General features: G+C 42.5%; 1 protein-coding gene across 18 annotated transcripts; it reads right to left on the bottom strand.

Moving 5' to 3' along the window:
- Positions 1 to 1710: 1710 nt before the first annotated feature.
- Positions 1711 to 21942, bottom strand: TPM1 (tropomyosin 1). Of its 18 annotated transcripts, none has more exons than XM_032194508.1 (10): positions 21687 to 21932; positions 20938 to 21063; positions 20633 to 20758; positions 14697 to 14830; positions 13434 to 13551; positions 12877 to 12947; positions 11977 to 12052; positions 11224 to 11286; positions 10886 to 10955; positions 1711 to 3147 (listed from the first exon to the last, which is right to left on the bottom strand). In XM_032194508.1, the coding sequence occupies exons 1-10, from the start codon at positions 21798 to 21800 to the stop codon at positions 3065 to 3067; spliced, it is 981 nt and encodes a 326-aa protein (XP_032050399.1). In that variant the 5' UTR covers positions 21801 to 21932; the 3' UTR covers positions 1711 to 3064. The 18 variants fall into 18 exon arrangements, with proteins under 18 accessions (XP_032050399.1, XP_032050390.1, XP_032050387.1 ...); XM_032194493.1 differs by lacking the exons at positions 1711 to 3147; positions 20938 to 21063 and adding exons at positions 7889 to 8099; positions 9531 to 9609 and having other exon boundaries at positions 21687 to 21928; XM_032194499.1 differs by lacking the exons at positions 11977 to 12052; positions 20633 to 20758 and adding an exon at positions 12546 to 12621 and having other exon boundaries at positions 21687 to 21938.
- Between the last annotated feature and the right edge of the window lie 3487 nt (positions 21943 to 25429).

Below are 25429 nucleotides of genomic sequence, written 5' to 3'. Positions count from 1 at the left end.
CCAACTTCACTGCATGTTTAAAATCAACCACAGGACATGAAACTGCAAGAAGGCAGGTTCTGCCAGTTTCAGTGCTCTCAGTGCTGCTTATTTAATTGGAAGAAAACTCACAAAACAACCAAGACAATTACAGAGCATGGCTGCACAACAATGGTAGATTTCAGTCTCTCAAATATGTTTCCGCATTGAAGAAAAGGGCGAGTAACACGCCAAATCAAGACACGCACACTGGGGAGTGCTGAATGAGGCAGGGTTTTGCCATTTAAACAAATTTTGGAGTTAACATTTCTAACAAATTACCTTCAAGAGAAATTCCTATTTGTTTGGCATAGAGTTAAATCAAGAACCTGACTTATGTATTTTACAAGCCAGCACTTTCTAGTTTCACAAGTTCTGTCTGATCAGACGTTGCAGGCAAACAATCCACAATGGCTAGTGGCTTATGAGGTATGGTGGAAACGGATTTTTCATATTCCAGCAAATACATCTATGTATCCATTTATGTGCCTGTTGGTAGTCAGCCAAAAACACCACTCAGGGTGATTCACCTTCATATTCCCTCAGCTCTCCTTGGAAACAGAGAGCTTTTATTCGCTTGTTACAATGGTTTATGCCATTACCTACAACAATACGCTTTGGGGAAGTCTATTCTAGAAACATTTTTTTAGATTCATTTCTGTCTCCTTGTTTGCACATTCTTGCCCTTTTAATGGGACATGATCTCACTAAGACATTAAAACCACAGCCTACCCCCACCCTTGCACACAGTAAGAGGTGATTTCAGGCTTCCTAAACCACAGAACAGTTTGTGGTCTCCTAGAAAGCAAACAATTTTAAGCAGCAGTCTGACCTTACTCAGGCACATGGTTTAGGTCCCACACATGGACCATAGGACCATAAAAGCAATCCAGTGGAGCAGGCAGTACACTTTGCTCTGGAAGACTCACGGCCAATAGCCATGAACTCCTCTGATCAGCTCTCAGCTCTACCTAGCATAGCACTTCCCACTGCAAACAGCCCTGCTGTGCCACAAGGCTGGAACTCTTAAAGCCCAGTTATCTGACACCTTATCTTTGTACTACGGAACAAGAAAGATTAGTTTAACTTACCTCTGCATATCTTATATTTGGAGCTTTACACTGTCAGCCTCCAGTAAAAGCTTAAGATACTGCCAGGGCTTTGGAACACGTATTTTGCTTTCCAAAATCACTTACATGAAAATGTGAAGCCGCAGATCTCCTTTCCATTCAGGATGACTTGGTAGCAGCTAATGAATCATGCAGAGGTGTGCCAAGTTGCAAAGTTCTCCCTTTCATAGCACAATCAAAACAAAAACTAAGGCCAAAGAGACTCAGATCAGTAGATCCTCCCTTTCTGACTCCCTTTTAACCTGACACCATCATGTAATACTTCATCCTTTTACCACTACACAAGCTCCTGATAAAGTCACCTGGTTTCAGTTGCTTGCTAAGGAGATTCGTTGATGATCTGGAGGGCTACCTCTACCTGCCTCTTACCAAGCTCCTTGCTGCTAGAAGGATGGACAGCATCAGCTTTCAGCAACACACTACAGGAAAAGAAGGGATGAGAATTATTTCTGAAGTTTCTCATTGTCATACCTTGTAAATCAAATAAAAATGCCTAGACATGCTGAAATCAGCAACCAGTAGAAACAAGTTAAGTGAAAGGATCTCTCATGAAGTTGGCACATCATTTTGAAAAGTTTATCACCATTGTCAAAGTAAATTAATACATATTAACAGTTAAGATGAACAAGTACAGGGTAGCATTTCGAAGAACGCAGCTGTTAGGGCTCACTTCCCAACAGAAGCCAATGAAGTCACACAGTGCTTCTACTGAAAACAGTTTTGATCGACAAGTATTAATTTTTGAAATTCTTGTCTTCCCTTGAGTGGTGGTTGCTGTCTGCACCCATCTGGGAGTACAATCAGGTGACAGGGATAGATTCCTGCAGTACAGTTCTCAAATGGCCCTTTTAAGCAGCTGCAAGTCCATGCAAGTCCAAACCACTGCATTTGTTTGTGTTTTTATACTTTTATACATTAACCTGATAGCAAAGGAGAAACCGAAAGCCAATGTGGTAATGATGCATCTCAATGACACCCAGCACACGTGTGCATATTTTACACAGCAATACACAGACAGGTAACTAATATGATGAAAAACAAATCACAGTAGAGTAAAATTTAAAAAATGTCCTAAAATGTGCATTTTATTCCATATCATTATACAATGTTTACATACAGGTATACTTTTAAAACTGCTCAAAAGAAAGTGTGAAAAATAAAGTGAGGCGAATATCGATTTATAAATTCCACCCCCTCCCCAAGCTCCACACAAATAAAATACATTTTAAAACAATCTCTTCCAAATTAGTTTTCTCCTGAATTTATTGAATCTTTCATTTCAACATGAAAAATACAATTGAACGAATACTCAAGGTGAAATGTTGACCTACACTTCTGTAATGAGTCAGAAGTACATAATTTAAAACCTTCACAACCCTTTGCTTTTTGCTGCTGCTTACATAACCTTTATTTTATTGAATTAGAAGGCACAGAAAGTCCAAATCCTCACAGATTAGTAAAATTCTGATAAAAATAAATTACTATGCTTGACTACTCCTGACTTATCTGGTATCACACAAAAGACTTTAGTAAAACCTTTTGTTGAAAATAGCACCATTTCCACTTAATCTCTTTTGAATATGTATCATCATTCTTGTTAAAAGTTGTGGTGGCACTTGAGGTGGGACACTTTCAGACAGCCAGGGTCCTTCAAAAGATTAAGCACATCAAATTACTGAACTCTCTACAAAGTGTAGGTAACATTTTCTTGGGAAATGGCACAATTAAACCGTAACGTATTAGCTTAACCTGCATATGGCTTGCCCATTTTGGTGTTTCCCTGACCCCTGCCTGATAATTTAGCTGATGTTCTTGTGACTGTGGTGAAACTAAAATAACGACATGTTTATGGGGCTTCGCGGCAAGCAGGTGTAAAAATAATATAACAAATAATGTGGTTGCTGCTAAGAAGGTTTTCACATGTTGTTTAACTCCAGTAAAGTTTGATCCAGCATCTGATGCATATTAAGGTTTTCTTCTTTGGCATGCGCCACTTTCTCTGTTGTGGGATTAGAAAATCAAAACATGAATAGTAGTTCTTCAGAGGCACTGATTCTCAGAATATGAAGGCATGCAATGATCATTTCTAATCAAGGGTTTATAAGGTAAGAAATGTGCATGCTCATAAATACTGATATCTCCAGACAACACATCCAGATATAATTCCAAATTAATAGAACAAATGGCAAGCAATGCAAGTTTAGAACTGTTTGCAGGTACATTTGTTTATAAAATGCACTGCCAGAGATTAGGTTCTTGTGTGTTCTAGAAGTTCTTTGCTATAGGAAACTGAGACAGTGAATGGATTTAATTTTTTTTAATTAGGGCAAAAAGAAAATGATTGAGTTCTTTGCAGACCCGTAAGTAAGGTTAATTTATTTCAGAACTTGCAAAGAACAAACAAGAAATTAAAACCAATCTCCCCTTCAGTCAAGTGACTTTTAAGAAATGTGTTTCTTCTAAAACCTAAAAAAAGTTAGTAGTTTTATGTTGCATGCACATTTTTATAGGACTGTCATTTTAACACACTTATATGATACAATAAATAAGCACAATGTTTTAGAACTGCGTCATACCAGAATCCAATAACAGTAACTTCATACTAATGCAAGCATACCTTTAAACTGACCAGGTATTTTCAGGTAGAGCTCTCATTCCTAGCATTTTTTTTTTTCTTTATATTTTTTTAATATATTTTTTTTTTGAAATTAAATACAAGCCCATTTCATAGTAATGCAAAATTTATGCATTGAAGTCTCCAGATAACAAAACAGCTGTAAGTATACTTTGTGTTGGTTCTGAAACATGAATCCTGGTGAACAATTTTCTCTCATCCACTTTCTAGTAAAACTCCCAGGGCCAACTCATGACATCAACAAAGCAGCAGGTCTCTCCAGAAGAAAGGCTGCTACTTTCTGGACACTTAGCTAAGTGCTGTTACGTGTTTACTGAAGTGGAAAGCTATTGCACAGCCAAAGTAAGAGCACACTGCTCCTCTGAAGGAGGTGTGAATACAGATACACGAAAGCCTCCTCAGAAGAAGCATTTGTGTATTTTTCCAAAATAAGATTAGAATTTAATCCATTAATATACTGCAGAATCAACAATCTGAAAAATCAACGTCTATGTTTCTTGCTTATTTCTACATTTACTGATTCATTCTTGAGGAACTTTCAGAATAAGCAGTTTTTAAATAAGTTAACAACATAGTCACAACAAAGTTTAATCCTCATTCAATGCCAGCTTTAGTTCATTAGTTAGGCGACTGTTTTGCTCAAGTTGCTGGTAGAGTTGGTCTGTACAGGCAGCAAGCAGGTTAGAAGGAAAAAGAGGCAGAATGAAGACAGATTAGACAGAGAAAACAGATAAGTAAGTTAATAAAGAAACTGGTCACACCACAGACAGTTCAGTAACAGAAACGTTTTACCTTTGTTTCCTAGAACTCTGGTAATTAATAGCTACTCCAAGGAACAGCTACTACAATCTGCAAAGGACTTGCTAAAACTCCAATGCAGAGAACAGCTGTGAGACAGGCAAATGGGAATACAAATGGAAGAACAGCAGCTATATTCCTAGAAGAATGAAGTCCTGCTTTAACCTTCATGAACAATGCATGAAAGATTTGTTTTATGAGTGCCAATTTTCTTTGTGCATTTTTCACAATGTGGTGGAACGTCATCTGTCAGCTGCCAGAAAGCAACTGTGTCATAACCAGTCTAACCAACAGCAGGAGAGATGCTGAGAGCATGAACTGCCTGCCCCTAGGTTTGACTCTCACTGTATAACTTTACTGAGGAATCTGACAGCCCAAATGGTATTTTTGATGGGTAAACATATTGTTATCACTGATATTAACACACTACAATATCTGTAAATTGTCCAGTGGTACTTTATAAAAAGACAACCCCAAAACAATTGGTGAAAATGAAATGGAAGCGTGAAAATCTGCACAGCTTGAATACAGCAAATTGACAGGATGGTTCACTTCCATGGTCAAACAGAACACCCACAGCTATGATGCAACAGTGAATTTAGTGTGTTCTGCAGAAAGAAGAAGTTCTCTGATGGTCTTTGATGATTATTTTTTCTCTAATTGTCTATATTGGACTCAATAGTCTAGATTCAAACAGTACTCCTGACCTCTTGATCCCAGATTATTCCACTACAGGAAAAGACTGGTTCTTTCCACAAGATTCTTAACAGCTTTCACAAAAATCCTCTTCCCCTGTGGGACTTGGACATAACAGCCCACAGCAATAGCAAAGCTTTTTTTCTTTTTCTTTTTTTTTTTTTTAAAAGCAGTGAGTTACTCCATACAACACATTTGCACCGAGTGACAGCTCCTGACAACTTCTCCCCACAGCCTAAACTCCAACAGCCAGCTCAGTAAAAGCAGGACACGTTTCACAATTCTGTTCTTGGTCCAGAAACAATTGTTTTTTTTGTCTCTACTATGAGGATAACATTTGACACTAAGACACACATGGAAAAAACATTGAGACATCATCATAATAAAAATTCTACTTTGTTTGGCAAAATGTATTTAGTTGTTATTCAAATACAACAACAGAATTTGAATCACAAACTTTATGCTTACCTTCATCACAGAGAATTAATCTCTTGGTTTGAGGCAGAAACTTCCAGTGTTTCTCAACAACCACAATGAGACTAAAACCCCAGGTCAAGTGTGGAAACGTTGTGAGTGTAAAGTCAGCTCTTGACTACCTGTACACAAGTCTGGCGAGGTTGTGATTTATCATGCAGATAGAGCCAAAGGTCCTGGCTCCGTACATGGCCACTTTGGGCCAAGCAGTGTGTTTGACTTCTGGTGCACAACCCCTGAAGCTCAACCTCAGCGGAGCTACCCTTGCACATCGCGTATCCCAGGCAAATGAAATGTCAGAGCCATCTTTGAACTTCTGTCAACCACTCATGTATGCTACTACCTACACATGGCCAGACCTTGTTGGATGTACAGCCTGATGTACAGGTCATATCCAAGGGTGACAGCGTGCTGAAGTACAGTGCACTGAGAAACCTGAACAGCTCCGTGGAGTTAACATCAGTGCAGCACAGCCAGCTACACATTCTGTGGGCGGCTACCTGGATATATGCACTTTGCTACCCATTTCTAATCCTCTGTCCAGACACTCATCACCCCCCAGTGCAGGTGACTGATGATGCATGTTTGAACAGAAGTTTTTAATTAAATACTGACATTCAGAACAACTGTGAATTTTCCACTTTTTTTTTCCTTTTTTTAATATTACTAGGTTTCTACATTGGGTTTTTCTTTTGCTATTTCTTCAGAAGCAACAGTATTGCAAAGAAAAAACATATAATAAAAGAAGTAAAAGACAATAAAAGAATTCAACAGATTAAGGGGTTGGAGTTGCTGTAGCACAACATACACTGGTTAACCTGCTAAATGGCAGGACCATGTTCCCCACGACATTTGCATGTGTGAAGTTAACCACATTCGCTTCAGTCATTTTACAAATACTCATCCAATTGTAATTAACCTTCACACTAAACATTTTACTTTTCAGTTGCAATACACCAAGTGTATTCACTTACTGTATCTTAACTGATAAGTACTAAGGTATTGAACTCAAATAACTGTACAACCTGTGATTGCTGATAGGTATCCCAAGAAAGCCACATTTACAAGATAAGCTAGAACTCAGCTGTGCTACGTTTGGAGATTACTTAGCCACTGCAACTTAGGAACTTTAGCAATATATGTAGTAATAGGTGTAATCAGAAATCAATTCAGTTTAAACTGATTCACCTGAACATGAACTGAAAAATAACTTAATTGTGAAGAAAATGAAATTAAAATAAGTAAGTTAAATTTCCTAGTGGCAAATAGCTACAAAAAAAAAAAAAAAAAGGTGTCACTATTTAATGCTTCATACTCAACTAGGCACTACCAAATCAACTGAAAGTCAACGTTTAAGCTTTCAAACCTGAAATCAGTGTAGCATTGTAGCAGAATCATCACATTATTACATTAATAATGAGAAGTTTTCTGTTCCAATTTTAAGACATTTCTCATGAGTCTAAAATTTAAACTCACAAATCTGAGCTAAGTACAAGAGTGGAAATCTACTGAAATCTCTGCTGAATTTTCAATCACATCCTGCCACTCAAGAACAGTCTAATGAAAAAGTAAGCACACAGTATCTTCACTGACCAATCAAGGTGCAAAAGAGGGGAAAACTTTTTGCAAAGTATTTTGAATTTTTGATACTGCCCCTTTAAATCTCTCAGAATTAAGCTGAATAACATATTGACATAAAAACAGGAAATCTTCAGCATCAAGCTAGGAGAAAATTTTGGGCTTTAAAGTGAAAAATCTAGTGTCAAAGGCTTAACTGCTTTCAGCTATGCTCCCACGACCAAGTGACCTTAAGGCAGTAATGTTTTTGTAGATTTTGGCCCAACAATAACAACTGAAACATTTCACATTAAATTTGTTGTTTTATCTGCATCATAGTTTGGAAAAGAGTGAGACCATAACTGGTCAGTATTAACCCCAGAATATCAAGAATGTTATCCTTATCCCATAGACTCCTGCCGCTGGCTTTGTATTGTCAACAGGCAGGTAAAATTGTTTGTAGAAGAAAAATGGAAGCATCAGCAAAAATTAAATCCCTAATGGCCAAAAAAGTATATTATTTTTTATTAATAACTGAAGTGGCTCTTTAAATAAATAAAAGGCAAGGGGATAGCAAAAGGGATACAGCTGGGATGTTTATTTTACATTGAGAGATGTAGAGTTTCTGTACAATAGAGCACAAAAAGCATATTCCGAGACAGGTGCTAGAAGGATAGAGTCAAGTATGCTAGAAGACAGGACAGTGAACCATGAAACATCCAAAATCTTGGCAAGATGTTTTATCCAACCTGATGAAGATGTCTTTGGAGAAGTGAAGCAAAGAAAATTATCTGCATGAAAAGAAAAAGTGAGATAAGATAGGAAATAAAAAAGCGCAGGAAAAAAAAAGTCCAAAAAAGCAGCACACAACAGAATCCAGCATGCCAGGATGACTACTAGTGAAATGCCACACCATGCTGGGATTGGAATGCTACAGCAATTTCCTCATGTACCAGTACTACATTTTAAAGCCTGTTTTCTATCTGGAAATATCCCAAATGGACGAAATACTGTAATCTCTGTATACAGAGGAGGAAAAAAAAAAGAATCTATTTGTTTGATAAGCCACTGACTAAACTGATGTGCTGGTACATCACAATCAAAGCATACAAAGCAATCAATATTAGACCCCTAATAAGTTGTGGAAGAAAAGGAGGAAAGCAACGTAGAAATGTGGGGATTAAAAAAAAAAAAACCACCAAGGAAAAAATATTTAAATTATGGGTGCACACAAAATACATGTTAAGCCCTGCTCAGAGCTAATGTCTTGCTGGAAGTGCTAGCTTCCAAAAGTTCTAGGACTGGACATCACACCTTACAAGCACTTGAGAAAGCCACAACTCTTCCCATGTCAGTTCTACAGGGGTTCATGCAAATGAAATGTTATGAGCATGGGAAGGTGGATTTAGCACAGCTGACCTCTGTTCAGAGTTTTACATCAATGCAGGAAGAGTCAGTGTGTATGAATCACTGCATGGACTAGTCGCACCTTACAACCGATCGTTTTGTTTTTCTCCCACCTAAAATGATTTTTCTTTCTCTCCTTATAACTAAAGTTGTTTTTACCACACTTTTGCTATTTATAAATTAAATTACTACTACCCTCCACAAAATATGCAGAAATAACCTACACTTCAACTGTCACTTTCATGGGTCTAAATCATAAAGTGTTCCTATTTTTCACACTTGTAACTTAATGCTTACAGCAGAAAATTTCTGAGCAGTCTAGGATATTTAAGACACACACATTCCACTATTATTAACAGAGCTAAGTCTAAATTCCTTTGAAACTCTTCTAAGAGCTTTACCAGAGCAAAACACACCCAATGCAACATGTATACTGAGATTATCATCTTTTGGCAAATTCAAAATGATGGGCCTGATAGGAAATACATGAACAGAGGTGAACTGAAAGGATAAGTGCAGAGCTACAAAGGGCAACTGCAAGACATAAGGATTGCAGATACATACTGAAAGAGTAAACGCAAGCTCATTAGCTCATTGATTAGCTTACAAAATCACCATGAGTATTTACCAGGCTAGGCACAACACTCACCCACACTTTGCCACGGTAAAGAAATTGTTCATGGTATTTTGTACACCTAGTCTCGCTAAAGAAATGCGTCTCCCGCTACAGAGGGAGTATGATTTCACAAAGCCGGAACCGCGCAATCAATGAGGGCAGGGAAGCAGGTGCAGGCACAAGCTGGGAAGACATTTACATGGAAGTCATATCGTTGAGAGCGTGGTCGAGCTCCTCACTGATGGCTTTGTACTTCAGTTTCTGAGCATATAGCTCATCTAACATTCCCCCCAGGGAAAGAAGAGGTGCACGAGGAAATGGAGTGTGATCGTGGGATGGAAGATGAAGGCAATGGCATGTGATACCATCCAGAAGCAGCAGAAAAGGGTAAGAATGCACAGGAAGAATTGTTGCAGCAGACAGGACAACGAAAAAAGAAAATAAAAGATTAGGGAAGAGTAAAAAAAAAAAAAAAAACAACTGTAAGTAGTTTCATATGACAAGTTCATTAACTGCACTGCCAGTGGGACAACCTGTGATATAAACAAGATGAAGGAAACAAAGTGTATATGGGAAGCTAAATCTGTTTCCCTGCCCTAAATTTTTGTTCTAATGCACATTAGGAGGGCACACAGGAGTTACAGAAGTCAGTACCAGGGACAGGAGATCTGAAAATGGGTCTCAAGAAATATGTTAATTTTTCCTTTTATTTTTAGAAAAACACACACACTCACAAAACAACAACAAAAAAACATGTTTTGGTTTGGGTGATCTGTCAAGCACTTTTTAACAGAGAATTTTTGTTCTAAGAACTTAGCTTTTCTTTTCTGCTTCCTGAGTCAGCGACCATAAACTTGCAGCAGTTCCCCAGCTATATTTTGTACCCTTTACACCTAAGTCTGACATGCCAAGCAATCGAGCTTATTAAATCCTAGACTATGTAACACATCTAAGTAGTGAACTCCATACAACTTTTTATTACCAAGCACTGCTGAATTATTTTCTCTGGAGGGAGAAAGCACATTCTACTGCAGATCTGAAAGATTTAACAAAACCTTAAAACAAACTCCATGAATTTAAATAAGCTGTCCTCCCAAGTATATATACAATCCAAAAGATTTACTGAAAACCAGCAACTGTTCTATGTCACAAAATGCCTGCCCTGATCACAATAATAAATTACGTCAGCCTGTTACATTCTTAACTACTAGAAACCTAACTCTTCACCACCTTTATAATAAGCTAATGCTACTTATCTAATCATTTACCCTATACATTTATAAAACTCCAAGTAGACAAGTGTAAAGCAGAAAATGAAAGGAGTCTTGAGAACATCAGAGAAAAGAAACAGGCAAGAGCAAAACACTGTTCACCTGAAACATTTAAGTCATCAATATATTTCAATTAGATTTTTTTTTTTTTTTAAAGAACTTTTTAAACAAACCATATTTATATAAGCAGGACAAGTTAGGCAAGTAGAATTGTGTACTAGATAAAACCAGGAGAATAAAAGATCTGTATTTCTTTAGTAAATAAGGAAAACAAAGACCATACCTTCTAGGTCATCAATGCTCTTCTCCAGCTTGGTTACTGACCTCTCAGCAAATTCAGCACGGGTCTCAGCCTGAAGTCAAGACCAGTACAAACGATTGTAGGGAATACATATTACTTACAAATAGAAGAACAGCAATTCATATGAGGGAAAAAAGGACAATGAGAGGAATAAGACTAAAAATGATTAAAATAACAAGGCAATGCTCCTTTTTAGGAATGACATCCAACACTATACCCCAAAATGACATGTTCATCCTTAAAGAATCAAAGTAGTTTTTATATTAAAAGAATCAAAATTTTAGTCAAAGATCTGTTATAAAGAACAGCTCTAGTTTTACCTCCTTCAGTTTGTCAGTCAGGACTTTAATCTCCTCCTCATATTTGTCTTCTTTCTGTGAGTACTGTAATTAGAAAGAAGATCACTGATATTAGATCAAGCATTCTATGTGTATAAAAAATACCACTCTTCTAATAGATCAACTGTGTAAAAGAAATTAATGCGGGTATAACTGAATTCCTCTTACCAGACTGTGGTCATATACAACTTACTTCAAGAGAAAAATTTCCCTGAGTTGTATTCTAGCAGGGTACAGCAAAAACTCTGAGTAGAAATTAGTATTAAAGATGAATGGCATTTGGACAAATTAAAGATTAGCACACAAATGCCATTTTGAGTCATATTATATAAAGAATACTAAACTATGTTAGACTATTTAGCAGTAGATATGTTCAAATAATACTAATCTATGTGGAACCTAAAGGAATACAAAGTTCTGATAATAGCCAGATATGAACTGAGTATTAAGTCCAAATGCTTCACTAACAAATCACAGAATTGTAGGGGTTGGAAGAGACCTCAAGAGATCATCGGGTCCAACCCCTCTGCCAAAACCAGGTTCCCTAGAGCTGGCTGCCCAGGTAGGCATCCAGATGGGCCTTAAGTATCTACAGAGAAGGAGACTCCACAACCTCCCTGGGCAGCCTGTAAATTGTCCTGCTGAAATACTGCAAAGCGATCATAAAAAAAGATGGCAAAGGCCAATCTAGGGGATAGCATAATGAGCACATTCTCACACAAGTCTCTAGCCTACCTTCTCAGCCTGAGCCTCCAGCGACTTCAGGTTGTTGGTCACAGTTTTCAACTCCTCTTCAAGCTCAGCACATTTGCTGTTATTTCGGAAGGAAGGCAGGAAAGGGGTGGATGGAAGATTCAGTCAAGCAAAGGAAACAGGAGAAAAAAAAAAGGGGGAAAAGATAGAGAAAAATGAAAACAATTACAGAGCAAAAGAACGGCCTCAAAAGCAGCTGAATCTATCACAGACTGAAAGCAACATTTTACAATGCCAAATTCCATTTTAAGTGTGCATTAAGATGACAACCAGACACAAATTATCTACAGCCTTTGGCTTACACAGAAATATTTACAAAGCATTTACACGTGAGATAGTTCAGCTTCTTTTTGGCTGCATAAGAGATCAGTTTTAAAGGCAAAAATGAACAAATAAACAAAAAAGAGACCAAAGAAAAACACCAAAGCAAGATGCAAAGGGAGTAAAGAGCACAGTGAGGATCTATTTGTTACTGAGTGAGCTAACTGGCTATGGAAGCTGAAAGACTTGGGTTGCAGTTAAACCTAAAAACTGTTTATTAGTATCAGTACCTTATCCTCTGCAGCCATTAATGCTTTCAAGGTTTGATCCATTATTCTTAACTGTTCTTCCAGCTGTCGGACTTGGCTGTTAGTGAACACATGAAATGCACAAAAGCCATTCACAAAATCAGTGTGCAGGTACAGCATGCAGTGACAAAACACACGCGCACACACATACAAACACATTTACTTTGGTGCTGACCATTTATTTCAACCATTAGAGTAAATGAGCAAAACATAGCTTTGAGCTGAACGCAGGGTGTACTGCCAGTGTTTCATGCTGTTACAGTTACTGTCTTGTGGCACCTCACAGGCATCTCAGGGACAGTCGAACACTTACCTTTCTGATAGTTCAGCACGTTCCTCAGCTCGCTCCAGGTCACTCTCAATGATCACAAGCTTACGAGCTACCTACAGGCAAAAGCAAGTGACATTCATGGATAACCCATTGCTGCAGCCAACAACATCTGTCCGTAGAATCCACAAAGCACGCAGTTGGACCTCTTCCCATTTTCTGGTTAACATGTGGGTTTCATCATGCGGTATCTTCAGCATTAACTTGGGTCTTTCTTACCTGACCTTTTTCAAGATCTCTTTTTTCAATTCATTGAAAGGCAGCTTTAAAATATTTTTTCTCCCTGCGAGAGGGTCCTTAAGAAACCAGGGAATACTCTCAACTGTTTTAGCACAAAGATCTGAGTACAGATCTCCTGCTACCTTGTCCCTGAAGGCATCCAGGTGCCTGTTTTTGTTTCTGCAGCTGCAAACAGTGGTGTTTGCAATCTTTTGCACTTTAATCAGGAAAAAAAAAAAAAAAAAACAAGAACAAAAATAAAAAGGAATTACAATAACAGCTTAAATGTCTTAGAAACAGATGATCTGTGCCCAAAAACTAACCTCTTCATACTTGCGGTCGGCCTCTTCAGCAATGTGCTTAGCTTCTTTAAGCTGGATCTCTTGGATTTCCATCTTCTCTTCATCCTTCTGGGCTCTATTTTCAATAACTTTCATTCCTCTGAAAGACATGAAAAACAGGAAATGTAAGGTTCAAGGTTTGCCAGTTCATCTCCAGTTCTACTACTATTGGAGTGTGACTTTCAGACAGATGCATTAAGATGAATGAAGCATATCAGATATTTGACTTATCACACCAGAGGTCTAGTCCTGTATATCCATACTTCGAAGTTTAGAGCAAAAGCAGCATGATTTAGGAAGAAAAAGTTTCTTTAGCTCTTTCTACACTTTAGCTCTACAAAGAAACTCAATCACTTCACTACCCTTTTTTATTTAAAATTCCAGGATAAAATGTTCTCGAGAAAGGTAAATAAGGGATCTTGCTTCTAAAGACCTAATATGACTGAAGATATCCACATTTCTACACTCACTGTGAGTTAGCACGCTCCAAACCCTGCAGGATCGACAGACATCATGTTTATGGAAAAACAGATGCAGACTCCCATGAGCTTTTCTACATCGGAGTCCTAAAGCACTGAAGTTCACCATGCTCTGCACAAGCAAATTTTAACACCTCCATAACAGGAAATATTGTGTTACCCCTTCCATACGTGTTTGACACAAATTTTCTTAACTATTTCACAATGCACAGTATGTATTTTCTTTTCAACAGGCTGTGCTGTTAGCAAGGTAGAAACAAATATCCAGAATACTTGGGATTCCTTCCCAAAAGGAATTATCACAGCTATAAAATATAGTTTGCATTAGTGAAAGATGGGCACTACCTAACTCTTATTAGGAACATCTGGAAATCCCAGCCTAAATATGACAGAATTAGTGGGATCTCTCTCTGCTTTTCTCACCTACATGTATAAATCCTAACAACAGGAGAATCAAAGCCTCTTCCAGCACTTTGCTATTTCCCTGTGGGATTTTCTACCCACAATGAAATTAAGAATCACACAGCAGCACTAGAATAATGTTATCTTTACATCTGAGACACGAACAAGAATTCAAGCCCATACATTTCAGACATCCTTACAGACAAACTGTGACCGAAGTCCATGTGACTGAAGTCCAAAGACAGAGTGGATTACATGTGTGCGGAGACATAGGAGTGGTTTAATTTATTTCCCTAGCCCACACCCTGTCAACTACCACCTTCGTCATAAGGGTAATCCAGCTAGTAGGAGTGGATCCACCCACCTTTCACTCTCATCTGCAGCCTTCTCAGCCTCCTCAAGCTTCTGCAGGGCAGTAGCCAAGCGCTCCTGAGCCCGATCCAACTCTTCCTCAACCAGCTGGATGCGTCTGTTCAGAGAAGCTACTTCGCTCTCAGCCTAAACACAGAAAGAACAGAAATTAGTTCATGATAAGACACACATCACCTTTTTCAAAAGGTTACACCACGTACCTGCTAGTGCCATTTAAGAGCACTTTGTAATTTCTGACTTCATCCACTAAAAAGCCCACGTAGAGATGTATATGCCCTCATTGAATTATGAAGTTATTGCTTCCTTTACACAAGGCACATTAAGGACCGTACAATGTGTACTAGAAAGAACAGGACTAGAAGAATTATGCATTGTTTCCTGAATACATTACCTTTGGTTCTTTGCAGACATGAACCAATTGCCTTTCTTCCCTTTTAGGAGATCAGCACAAACTATCGTGACCCTTCCACATTAGCCCAAATCCTTTACCTATGCCCTTTTGCCATATTTTGCAGTAAGTATTGCCCCAATGTTTCCTTGAATTCCATAAAAAGAGCTCAAAGTAAACACGCAAAAATACACCTGGATCAATATCTGCAATGAGATAGCTCCTACAGAGATGGGATGAGAACATTTAGAGTGCTTGAATACTCACAAGTTTTGCTTATAGGCAACCTATTTAAGAGCTGACAAAGAAGGCACCAGCAAAGGTTACATTTTGTAAGGACCCAGGTACAGGCAACAATTGCTTAAAATACTATTTTTCCCCTCCAAACTGTCATCCTCAGATTTCCCCTAGATTTGCCTCTCTTCCATTACCTATTTGCTTAATGTTATGTACAACACATCTGCCTCCTATCATGACAAGTTTTTACTTCTAATATATTCAAACCCACACTTGCAGAATAATTTCTGTAACAGCCTTCCCATAATAACCTCGTTATTAAACTCAATTTCTTTCAAAATAAACAAAACATACAAAATCACCATTATTCCAAGAAGAACACTTCCAAGAACAGCAGTTACTCTTAACTAGTACTGCAAATATTCTTGCCATACGTGAGGGCAAACAAATTTTAATTTCCAGCGGGGGGAAACAAAAAAAAGGGAAAGCTATCACACCAAAAGTACCAGTGCTTTTTCTTCAACTAAAAATTTAAGAACTGCTGTTTGTTGCTTTTACTACTCTGAGGTAGTTCGATACAGCTGGCCACAGCCTGAATTTTGTTGTGAGTAACACAAGAACTTATACAACAGCCAAGTGAACAGCATCTGACATAACAGTAACACTGCTACTTGAAACACTGGAAGTAACACTAACATCTGAGAAGTAAATCTGTATTTGAACATTGAGTGTTGGCAGTGAGTACACTGTACCAGGAGTAGAAGAAACTAGATCCTTACGATTCCACATTAGCCCCTCTCAAAAATCTTCACCTAGCTATGTAATCAACAGTGGGACTCCAAACCTGCAATTTGCCAACTTTGAATAGCAAAAAATTGAACTTTTTGAGAAACAAAGCAGCTTTGGGAGTGGTGGAAATACATGTTCTTTCAGAAACATCACCCTTGGGAAATCTGTAATGCTACAAGTTAATTATTATCATGTCAAGACTCCTCATCCCGATAAGAGCGTACAATATGCTTAGAAAACAGAGGGCGACTAAAGTTCAAGTTTTTACTTCCTGCTCCACCACCAGCAACTCAATGAGGTTTCACCAACGTTGCAGCCTTATATGGCCCAAGTCACTCGGCGGAGTAGGACTTCTGCCTTATATGGTGAGGAAGGAAAAACCCCAGTGACATTAGGGGCACTCCCACGATGAACAGGCAAACACAGCCTTCTGCATTTTTGACGCTGCATATTTTCACAATGAGAGATGCCATGGATAGGTTACAACTGAGTGTTAATTATTACTGCCGTAGGAAAGACTGTTTTCCAGCTAATCATATAATTGAAAAAGGAAAACTGCATTATGAAAATGCAGTTACTAACAGCCCCACGAGATGCACACACACAACCAAAGGGACTCTCTAAAAGCAATGCCTCCTTGTCACAGACTCCAAACCTTTAACAATCTGGTTTAACAATCAAAAGTTGTAAACTGCAAAATGCTTTGGCCACTGCTGTAGCTTTTTCATTGTTTGCGTATCTGTACCTTGCACAGGAAGAGAAAAAAAAAAAACAACCTTGAGCTGGTCACATGCTATACGTATAAGGCAATACACTAAGGGAAGGGTCAAGTTCACACCTCAGCTTGCCTGCTGCAACGTTCTCAAAGCTTCCCTCCTCAATCATGCAGCAAAAATTAAAAAAAATCCGTGCCTGGCTGGCATTAGGGAAGAGGCACAGGTCTTTGTGCGCCTGGGAGTTCAGTTTTCTGGGTTTATTCACCAAAGCGCTGATCCCCTCCAAACAAATATGTAAGTACCAGGCAAACACGCTCTGCAGAATTCCACATTATCTCCAGGAAACAGACAAACATTACCCTTTTGGATGGTAACTCTAAGCCTTGCCCTGTGGCCAAGCTCTAATGGCATGACTTAACCAACAGGCTGTAATCGCTCCTCCAGTGCTCTTCCTTCTGCCACCAAAGGTATCACCAAAACTTCCCATTTTTAGTGACCCTGTAACTAACCTTAATATCTTCGTTTAGAACTGTGTGTGTTGTTGAAGGTGGGAAAATGGGTGGCCTTTACTCATAGGAAATAAAAGCTTAGAACACAAATGCAATTGTTTTTAAAACAGAAACCCTTAGAAGACAAGTTACCGACTGTGACATGATCTCTCAAAAAAAAAACAAAACAAACAAACAAAAAAAAAAAAAACAAGCACTAGGTATGTGAAATGACTTGCAAGAATGAAGCAGCCACCCACCCGTAAGGAGCCATACTGAGCTCCTTTGGAAGGCCAGCTCAAAGGGATCAGAAGGCTTACTACTGCTACATACCTTGTAAGTTTGCTGCCCAGAACGTGCAGCAAGCCCCACATTAGATGCAAATACAATAATTACCCCTTTTACACTGCGATAAGCTATGTGTGTAAAAAAAAATAATCTTATTTTGCATCACTTTCAAGCAACCAGCAGACGCTGCCAAAAATGACACTCTACGTTTTATAGAAAGAAAAAAATGAGTTACAGCTGCTAGGAGTTCCCAAGGTCAGTGGCAAGGCAAACAACAGCACTATCAGTTTTTTGCCACAACTACCACCCACAACCACATCTCCCTGCTACACAAATCCGTGCTGCTTACACCTGACCTTGTCCCTGCCTAAAACCGTGCAGACCACTCCCTTCCACTCTCAGCTACTGCTTTTGCTGTGCTAAACATACTGCAGATGCTCTGGTGCAGATGCACAGTGACAGGGGCCAGCTAATCACATCGCCGGCGTGTTTCCACACGCTGTGGCTAAGTGCTCAGCTGCTGCCATCTCTGCTTTGCTCCCAGGTCTTTGAGCCCTTAGCAGCCAGGGCGCTTACCTCCCGGGGAATGAAGCTGGACGGGACGCGCAGCCAACGAGCAGCTGCAAAAACCCACAAGCCTGCTCGGCACCTAGCGTGGACCACCCGATCTCACGTCTCTCCCCAAATCCGTTCTCCCTCGACATCTCGCTCCCCTCGGGCGCTGCAGCCTCCCCCGCCCAGCCGCAGGTGCCCATTTTGTCGGCGGCGAGGCCGGGCTGGGGGGGGGGGAGGACGCTCACCCCCCCGACCCCTACCTCCTCCCGCAGGGCCCGCTCCTGGTCCACCTCCCGCTGCAGCCGCCCCGCCCGCTCCTCGGCGGCGTCCGCCTGCTCCTGCAGGCTCCGGATCTTCCTCCGCACGGCCTCCAGCGAGCTCATCGCCGCCATGCCCGCGCCCGGCCTCGCCTCGCCTCACCGCGCCGCCTCCCTCCCCGCAGCCTCCGCCCCAGCCCCGGAAGTCTCCCGGTGCGCAGCGCAGTGCAGCGAGCACCGGGGCGGGGCTGGGGGCGGCGGGGCCCCGCGCCGAGGCCGGGGCCGGGGCCGGGGCTGAGGCCGGCGCGGCGAAGGCTCCGCGTCCAGGTGGGCGCCCCGGGGCTGCGCGGGGCGGCGGCGCCCCCTGGCGGTGCGGGGCTCGCCCCGCTGCCTTCCCCCTGCCCGGCCTCGGCGCCGGGGCCTCGCCGCCCGCCCGGTGCTGCGCGGGATGCGGCGGCTCCGCAGGAGGCAGGCCGGGGAGGCGGCCTCGGCCCCCGCTGTTTGCGCTGCAGGCAGCCGGCGCTCCCTCCCCTGCCCCGTCTTTTCGCTCTCTTTCCAAGCTTGTGGAGCAAATACTGGGCCAGCTGCCGTGGCAGCCGAAGAAGCAAGACATCCTTCAACTGCCAGGCGTATTCCACGCATAGCATTAAACACGGCGTTCATCTCGATGAAAACGAGCCAGACGCTCTACCTACCCTCCGCCCGAGGGGTGACTGCAAACACAATTGCCCTCAACTAGCTTCCAAACGCTGTTTTCCAGCGAAGGCAAATAGCGCTGGGATTGGCTGGGGAGATGTTCCTTTCCAACAGGGAATCTAGTAGCATTTCTCTCGCCTTCATCCTAGGCGAGCTATTTCCAAATAGTCTGCATACTTTTCCTTATAAGGAATATCTCCCCTGGATCTATATGCGGTTCCTTTGAACAAGTTAAATAAACGTCCTGCTAGGAAGCTGCCTCTCATCTATGCAGCCATACACAGAAGAAGAAAGACATCTGATCCCCATTACACGCAAAATCCCTCTCCCCCATTCCTATGCACACTTATGTTTGTCGAGTTCTCTGTCAAAGCTACGCAACTTAATTGCTGTACTGAAATTAAACCTTTCTTTGTGGTCTCTTTTTAAAAGTAAAATAGCATAAAAGCATGTTGCCTTTCATGCAAAGTTGGTTTGAGTAACATTTCCCTTTCTAAAAGTATCCTTCCACCACTTTGCTTGCTTCATCTGCGGCAACTCGTCTTCTTATTATGGCTTTGAGGTTAATTTTAAAAGCTGTGTTATAGGAAAAGGATGGTCATCGCTTTGGGAGTACTGTGCTTTCGCCTAATCCTGTAATTCAGACCCAAGATGTTCTCTGAGAGAAACTGGATTGTACAGCAGCAGCCATAGTGATCTGGACCTTAGCTGCAGAAAGAGTAAACTTGCACAGTTCCGTGCATGTAATACGTTAAATGCATGTCAGGGGAAGACAGGTGGGTGGGATGAGGGCCTGGGAGGGGCACGCGCTCTTGCACTATTACCATATAAAGTGCTGAGCTATATATATCCCCCAGCTTGCTCCCAGGATCCCTGTCCTCCGAACTGCAAACCTTGCAAGTATCATCTTCCAGGGAGTTTTCGCTCAAGCAGGACTGAACTTTTCCTTGACAAGTAAAACCATCTCATGGATTTCCAATAAGAAAAGCTAGGAGAAGACCTTTTATCTCAGGGATCAGTGAGTGAGCCAACCAGTATCCAGCACCAGCTCTAATGCATGTGCGCCTAGGAACAGCTCTCTTGCAGGCAGAACTAGCAGCCCTTGCTCTTCTGCATCTGTGGGATCTATATGATGTGCTCTTCTTGGCTGTCCCTCTCCCAGATCTAGCGGCTATTAGCTCTCAGATTCTGTTCCTCTTACTACCAAGGTAACGTCGTTCGATCCCGAGCCATTTTCCCCAACATCTGAATTGACAATCCACAGCACATGGAACAGCAAATACACATGAAAAGCACGTGCTGAGTGAGCAGAAACCCAACCAAATGCCTCTGAGAGTGTGCAAACCTCATGCAAGGAGGCAGTGCTGTGACTCCCACCTCCCTGTCCAGGAGGTGCCTGGACCCTGCCTTCAGCAAGGCTTCGGAGCGCTGCCTGGGAGTCCTGGCCAGCCTGTGCAGCGGGGGTGTGTGGTCTCTGTATTGGGGTGGTGGTGAAAGGGATAGGGGTAACTTACATCTGTGGCCTTTTTGTCAGCCAGTTCCAACTTTTCCTGTGCATCTTTAAGGGACTCGGAGTATTTGTCGAGCTCATCCTCAGTGCCCTTCAACTTCTTTTGCAGAGCCACCAGCTCGTCCTCCAGCTGTGATTCGGGTGGAAAGTGGTGGAGAGGGGAGGGCGGGCAGGAAAAGGTGCAGCAGGCAACGTGATCGTGCAAAGGGAGAAGTGCGAGTGCAGAAGAGACAGAAAAAGACAGACGGACAGAGAGAGAGAGAAGGAGAGACAGTTAGATTCTCTTTGCTTACGGCAAGGGCACAATACCTTGGCAGCATTCTCCTCTGCGGAGAGGAGGCTATCCTCAGACTTGTGTAGCTCTTCCAGCACTTGGTCCCTCGTATCCTCCGTCACATGCAATTGCTTTTCCAATTGCACAATGTCATCCTCTAACTAGGTGCACAAGAGGAAATACAATGCACAAAGACATTTTTCCCTGGGCTCTGAAAAGGGGGAAGGTCATTTAAAAATCCCTCTCCTCTCCTCTGGCCTCCTTCAGGATCTCCAAGAAACTTACAACCACCATGCCCCCCTCCCCCAAACTAATAAAGCCCCATGTGTGAAGGAGGGGGTTTGGAGTGGCCCAGGAAAATGACGGACACACCTGGAGATGGAGGGAGCAGCCGAAACAAGTCTGCTAGGTGGTATGGGGTGGGGGGGGACACACAAACCCAGCTTTAACGTCTCCTTCACCACGTTGCAGCACGTCTGTCCCTCGCTAACCCACTGCTCGAGGCAGCGGCTCTCAGCCAAGCCACTGTGACAAAAGCACAGAGGCCACGCAGCTGTCCCAGGGTGCGGGAACACCACCTCCTTCCTGCTGGGCCCCCAGAAACCTCCAGCCACGGGGAAAATCCCTCTTTAAGAGGGCTTCATTAGTTCAACCAGTTCTGCAGGGAAGGAGATGGGGGGCGGGAGAGGGGTCAGCAAGGTACTTATAAAAAAGGAATCAGAGAGAAACGGTCTGGAAAAACTTGTGCCCCGGTGCCAGCCGCGCCAGGACCCTCGGTGCAGACCTGCTTGCTCCTCTCCTCCGCTGCCTTCTTGTCCGCTTCGGCTTGCTCGGCTCTGTCCAAGGCATTCTCCTTGTCCAGTTTAAGCATCTGCATCTTCTTCTTGATGGCATCCATGGTGGCGGTGGGCTAGGGCGCGTCCCCGCGCGAAGTGAACCCGAAAGGAAAGCTGGAGCAGCACCGGGACGGCTGGGAGCCGAGCGGGAGCCCGAGGCCGAGCAGTGCCAGACGCGGCCCCGCGGAGCTGCCGACGGGCGGCGGGGCCGGGCGGTGCGGGCCGGGGCGGCGACGGAGTGCGAGCAGCGGGCAGGGAGCGCCTCCCAGATATGTACTTTCCCAGGGGGCCGACTGCATTCCTCAAGACATCCAATACTTTTTTGGAAAGGGCTTTTTTTTTTTTCCCCTCCCTCCTTCCTTCCCTCCCTCCCTCCCCCGCCCGTCCCTACCCCTTTCCCCCGGCCGGGTGGGAGGCTGGCCGCTCCCACTCGCTGCCGCCTGCCCCTTGGCCCTGGATGTGTCTATATTTGGGGCGAGGGAAGGCGGGGAGCCGTCCCTTCCCTTTCTAAATAGGCAGCACGGGCCGCTTCCAGGCTGCTCCTGGCAGGGAATGGAAAAAAAAAAAAAAAAAAAAAAAAAAAAAAGGGAAAAAGAAAGAGCAGCAGCTCGGGGGCCGGGGGGAGAGCCGGCTGCCGGGGGCCGGGCCCCGCTGGGTGCCGGCGGTGGGGCCGGGGCTGGTTTGCGCTCAGCGGCGCAGGAAGGGGCAGAGGGCGAGGCCCCTGGGCTGGGGCACGGCGGGGGCCCGGCTGCCCGCCCGGGGAAGGCAGAGCTGCAACGACGGGGCCCACGGAAAGATGGGACGGGGAAAGCGGCCAGTGAGGCTGCTACGGCTCGCACCCTGCGCCTGCCACACCAGCGAGAGATCAAGGCAGCAAAGAGAGGCTCGAGCAACCCAGAGAACAATTAATGAAACCTATAATTAAGTAGAAACCTATTTTTTCTTGTGGCAAGTCTCTGTCTCATTAGCACAGCGAGCAAGACACAACACGCTCTGTCACCACTACGCACGCTCCTTCCCATAGTGCAGAAAATACACAGCCGTGCACGAGCCCCACGGGATGGGGTTGCACAAAGGGAAAATTAAGCAGCCTCTTTGTCTGAGCTCTGTACTTGCACCAGAAAATTCCTCCCTTGTTCTGTCACCGATCTGCTGAGCCGACGTAACTTCGCGGCAGGAGAGGATGTCCAATGGCTGCTGGCCTGCTGTACTTGCCAGGGCAAATAAGGGCTGTGAGCTGCGAAGCAGGCTTGGAGGCCAGCTCCCTACAGCCTCCACAAGTCATGCCATAAAGCTTCAGCTCACCCGCAACAAGACAGTTAAGGCCCGAGTTCAGACCAGAGGCTGGTTCTCTCTGCTCCTGAGAAGGCCAGAATCTGGATCCAGCTGTGAGCCACACCAAGTTCGGAGCAGCTCACACCAGGCTTGGGGCTCAGCGTGTCACTGCTCAAGAGGGCGTAATGCCAAAGCAGCAGCTTTCCCTATGCCTACCTAAAAATGATTTCTTACCGCATTCCCTTTTAATAACCTTTTAATAACCTTTTAATAGTAATAGTAAAATAACAGCAATAACAGTAAAAAATAGGAAGCAAAATCTTTCTAGAGAGTGAATTCCTCTCTTTTCTAGACAAGAATGTGTATTAATCCATATCTTTTGGTTTGGAAAACCATCTATGTAAAAGCATCTAAAAAAAACAGCAGTGCACTGCCGTTGACTATTTTAAAATGCCAGACAATAAAGTATTTAAAAAGTTTGCAGATTTGCAGCTAACTCGTAAGCACAGATTTTCTTCGCGCTTATCATGCTTTCACTAGATAGCCACTTAGCCTTTCTTAAGTATAGTGAATATTTAAGAGACATCTGGTTACACATTGTTCAACAACTTGACTGTATGCATCAGTATTTTTTGTTCCTAATTGAGGAGAACTAATTCCTCTGCCACAAAAAATTCCTTTAAAAGCGTATTGTGGCTGGGAATTCAGTGAGGTAGCTCTTTTGCCTTTGGGTGAAGCACAGGTCTTGCGAAATTAAACAAACAGTATCCTGTCTGGCTAATTTGGGAGTGGTGCTGATAGGCTCTTAAAGAATTCCTGTGCAGACCCATTTTTCTAAAAGAATGTTAATGATGACATGGGAGCCTCTGGGAAACATGAGAAAGTATGATATGGAGAAAAGGAAAGGAACCAAAAGCTTTTTAAAAAAGACACCTGGAAGATGCCACTGCTTTCACAGAAAAATAATAATAATAATAATAAAAAAAAAATCCTGAGATCCCATGTGCATGAAAACGTCCAAATGATAAGCTTTCTTTAAATCAAAGACTGCATCCATGGGGCTGAACTGGCTGATGTTGTTTTTATTTTTTTTCCTTTCTCTGGTAGAGAGAATACAGAATGTATAGAACCATGTAAATGTGCCTACTTTACCTTTAATTAACAATTTATTGCCTGGAAATTTCCAGCTGGCTAAAAAAGATAGGCTTGGAAAGCAAGCAGCTTGTAGAGTCACTCCCTTTTTAATTGGTATGTGAAGAAAGACTGTATACAAATTAACTTTGTATTCTGAAAAAAGAAGGCAGCACAAACTCTGTTGCTCTGACATAACACTAATTCTGCAATGTTACTTGTTATTCCCCCTGCACCCCCTACCACCACAGGGACCGTCTCACCTCTCTCCTTGACAAATGGTGCTGGAACTCCCTAGCAGCAGTTTTACTTAATTCTGGGGAATACCTACTGTACTGGTTTTGAATTCTGCTATTTTAAGCAGGCTCTTCAGAAAACCAAGCCAGCCAACACAAAGAACTGGTAAAGTGTATTTTTTTTAAAAAAGAAACATCACTGCTTCTCCTGCAAGTATGCGATGTGGCACTTCAGGCTTACTGACAAGATGATATTGTTTCCCAGGGCAAGGCTAGAATCCATTTATATCACGGTGTTCCTGTCATGTCGTAAGTCCCTTGACACAAGCAGCAATTGCCTTGTGAAGGACCTGCTTTTCTGTGCATGGATTGAGCTGGTCAAAGGCAGTTCTCACTAGTGATGCTGATGACATGCAAAAAGGCAGGTGGATATATTCATTTGGAAACAACTTCAAATATATCCCTTCCTAACAAAGTTGGAATTGCTTTTTTTTTTTTTTTTAAGGAATATTCAGGAAATGACATCTAACTTCATACTACAACTGGTTCTTCCAGTTCTATGAAAACATGCCTCTTAAAAGATGATTAAGGATTCGAATTAGGTCAGAGTGAACTCATAGGCCTGTATGTGTCATTGGAAAAGCGAAGTGTTCCTTCAGAGGGAGGCAAATGTAAATAAAATACAAACTGATTTTGCAAAGTCTTTGAGACATCTGCAGCCCTTCTAAAACTGGAAGGTTTATTTTAGACAAAGGCAGCAATGTGGCTATGGCACATCATTACAGATGTGAAATAGGAATCACAGAGTCATAGAATGGCTCGGGTTGGAAGGGACCTTAAAGATCATCTAGTTCCGACCCCCCTGCCATGGGCAGGGATGCCAACCACTAGAGATCAGGTTGCCCAGGGCCTCGTCCATCCTGGTCTTGAACATCTCCAGGGATGGGGCATTCACAGCTTCTCTGGGCAACCTGTTCCAGTGCCTCACCACCCTCTGAATGAATAATTTCCCTGTATTCACCTAGAAAACAAAACAATAGGTACTGATC

Source organism: Aythya fuligula, chromosome 11 (assembly GCF_009819795.1).
Source record: "Aythya fuligula isolate bAytFul2 chromosome 11, bAytFul2.pri, whole genome shotgun sequence".
NCBI lineage: Eukaryota > Metazoa > Chordata > Aves > Anseriformes > Anatidae > Aythya > Aythya fuligula.
The sequence above is the reverse complement of the archived record's forward strand: the minus strand, read 5'-3'. Positions and strand labels throughout refer to the sequence as shown.

Excerpts from the sequence above, each read along its gene's own strand:
- TPM1 (XM_032194508.1), bottom strand. The coding sequence starts at position 21,800 with ATGGATGCCATCAAGAAGAAGATGCAGATGCTTAAACTGGACAAGGAG. Across the intron at positions 20,759-20,937 it reads CAGAGGAGAATGCTGCCAAG|CTGGAGGACGAGCTGGTGGC; the intron begins GTATTGTGCCCT and ends CCCGAATCACAG. Across the intron at positions 13,552-14,696 it reads GCTGCAGATGAGAGTGAAAG|AGGAATGAAAGTTATTGAAA; the intron begins GTGGGTGGATCC and ends CATGTCTTTCAG.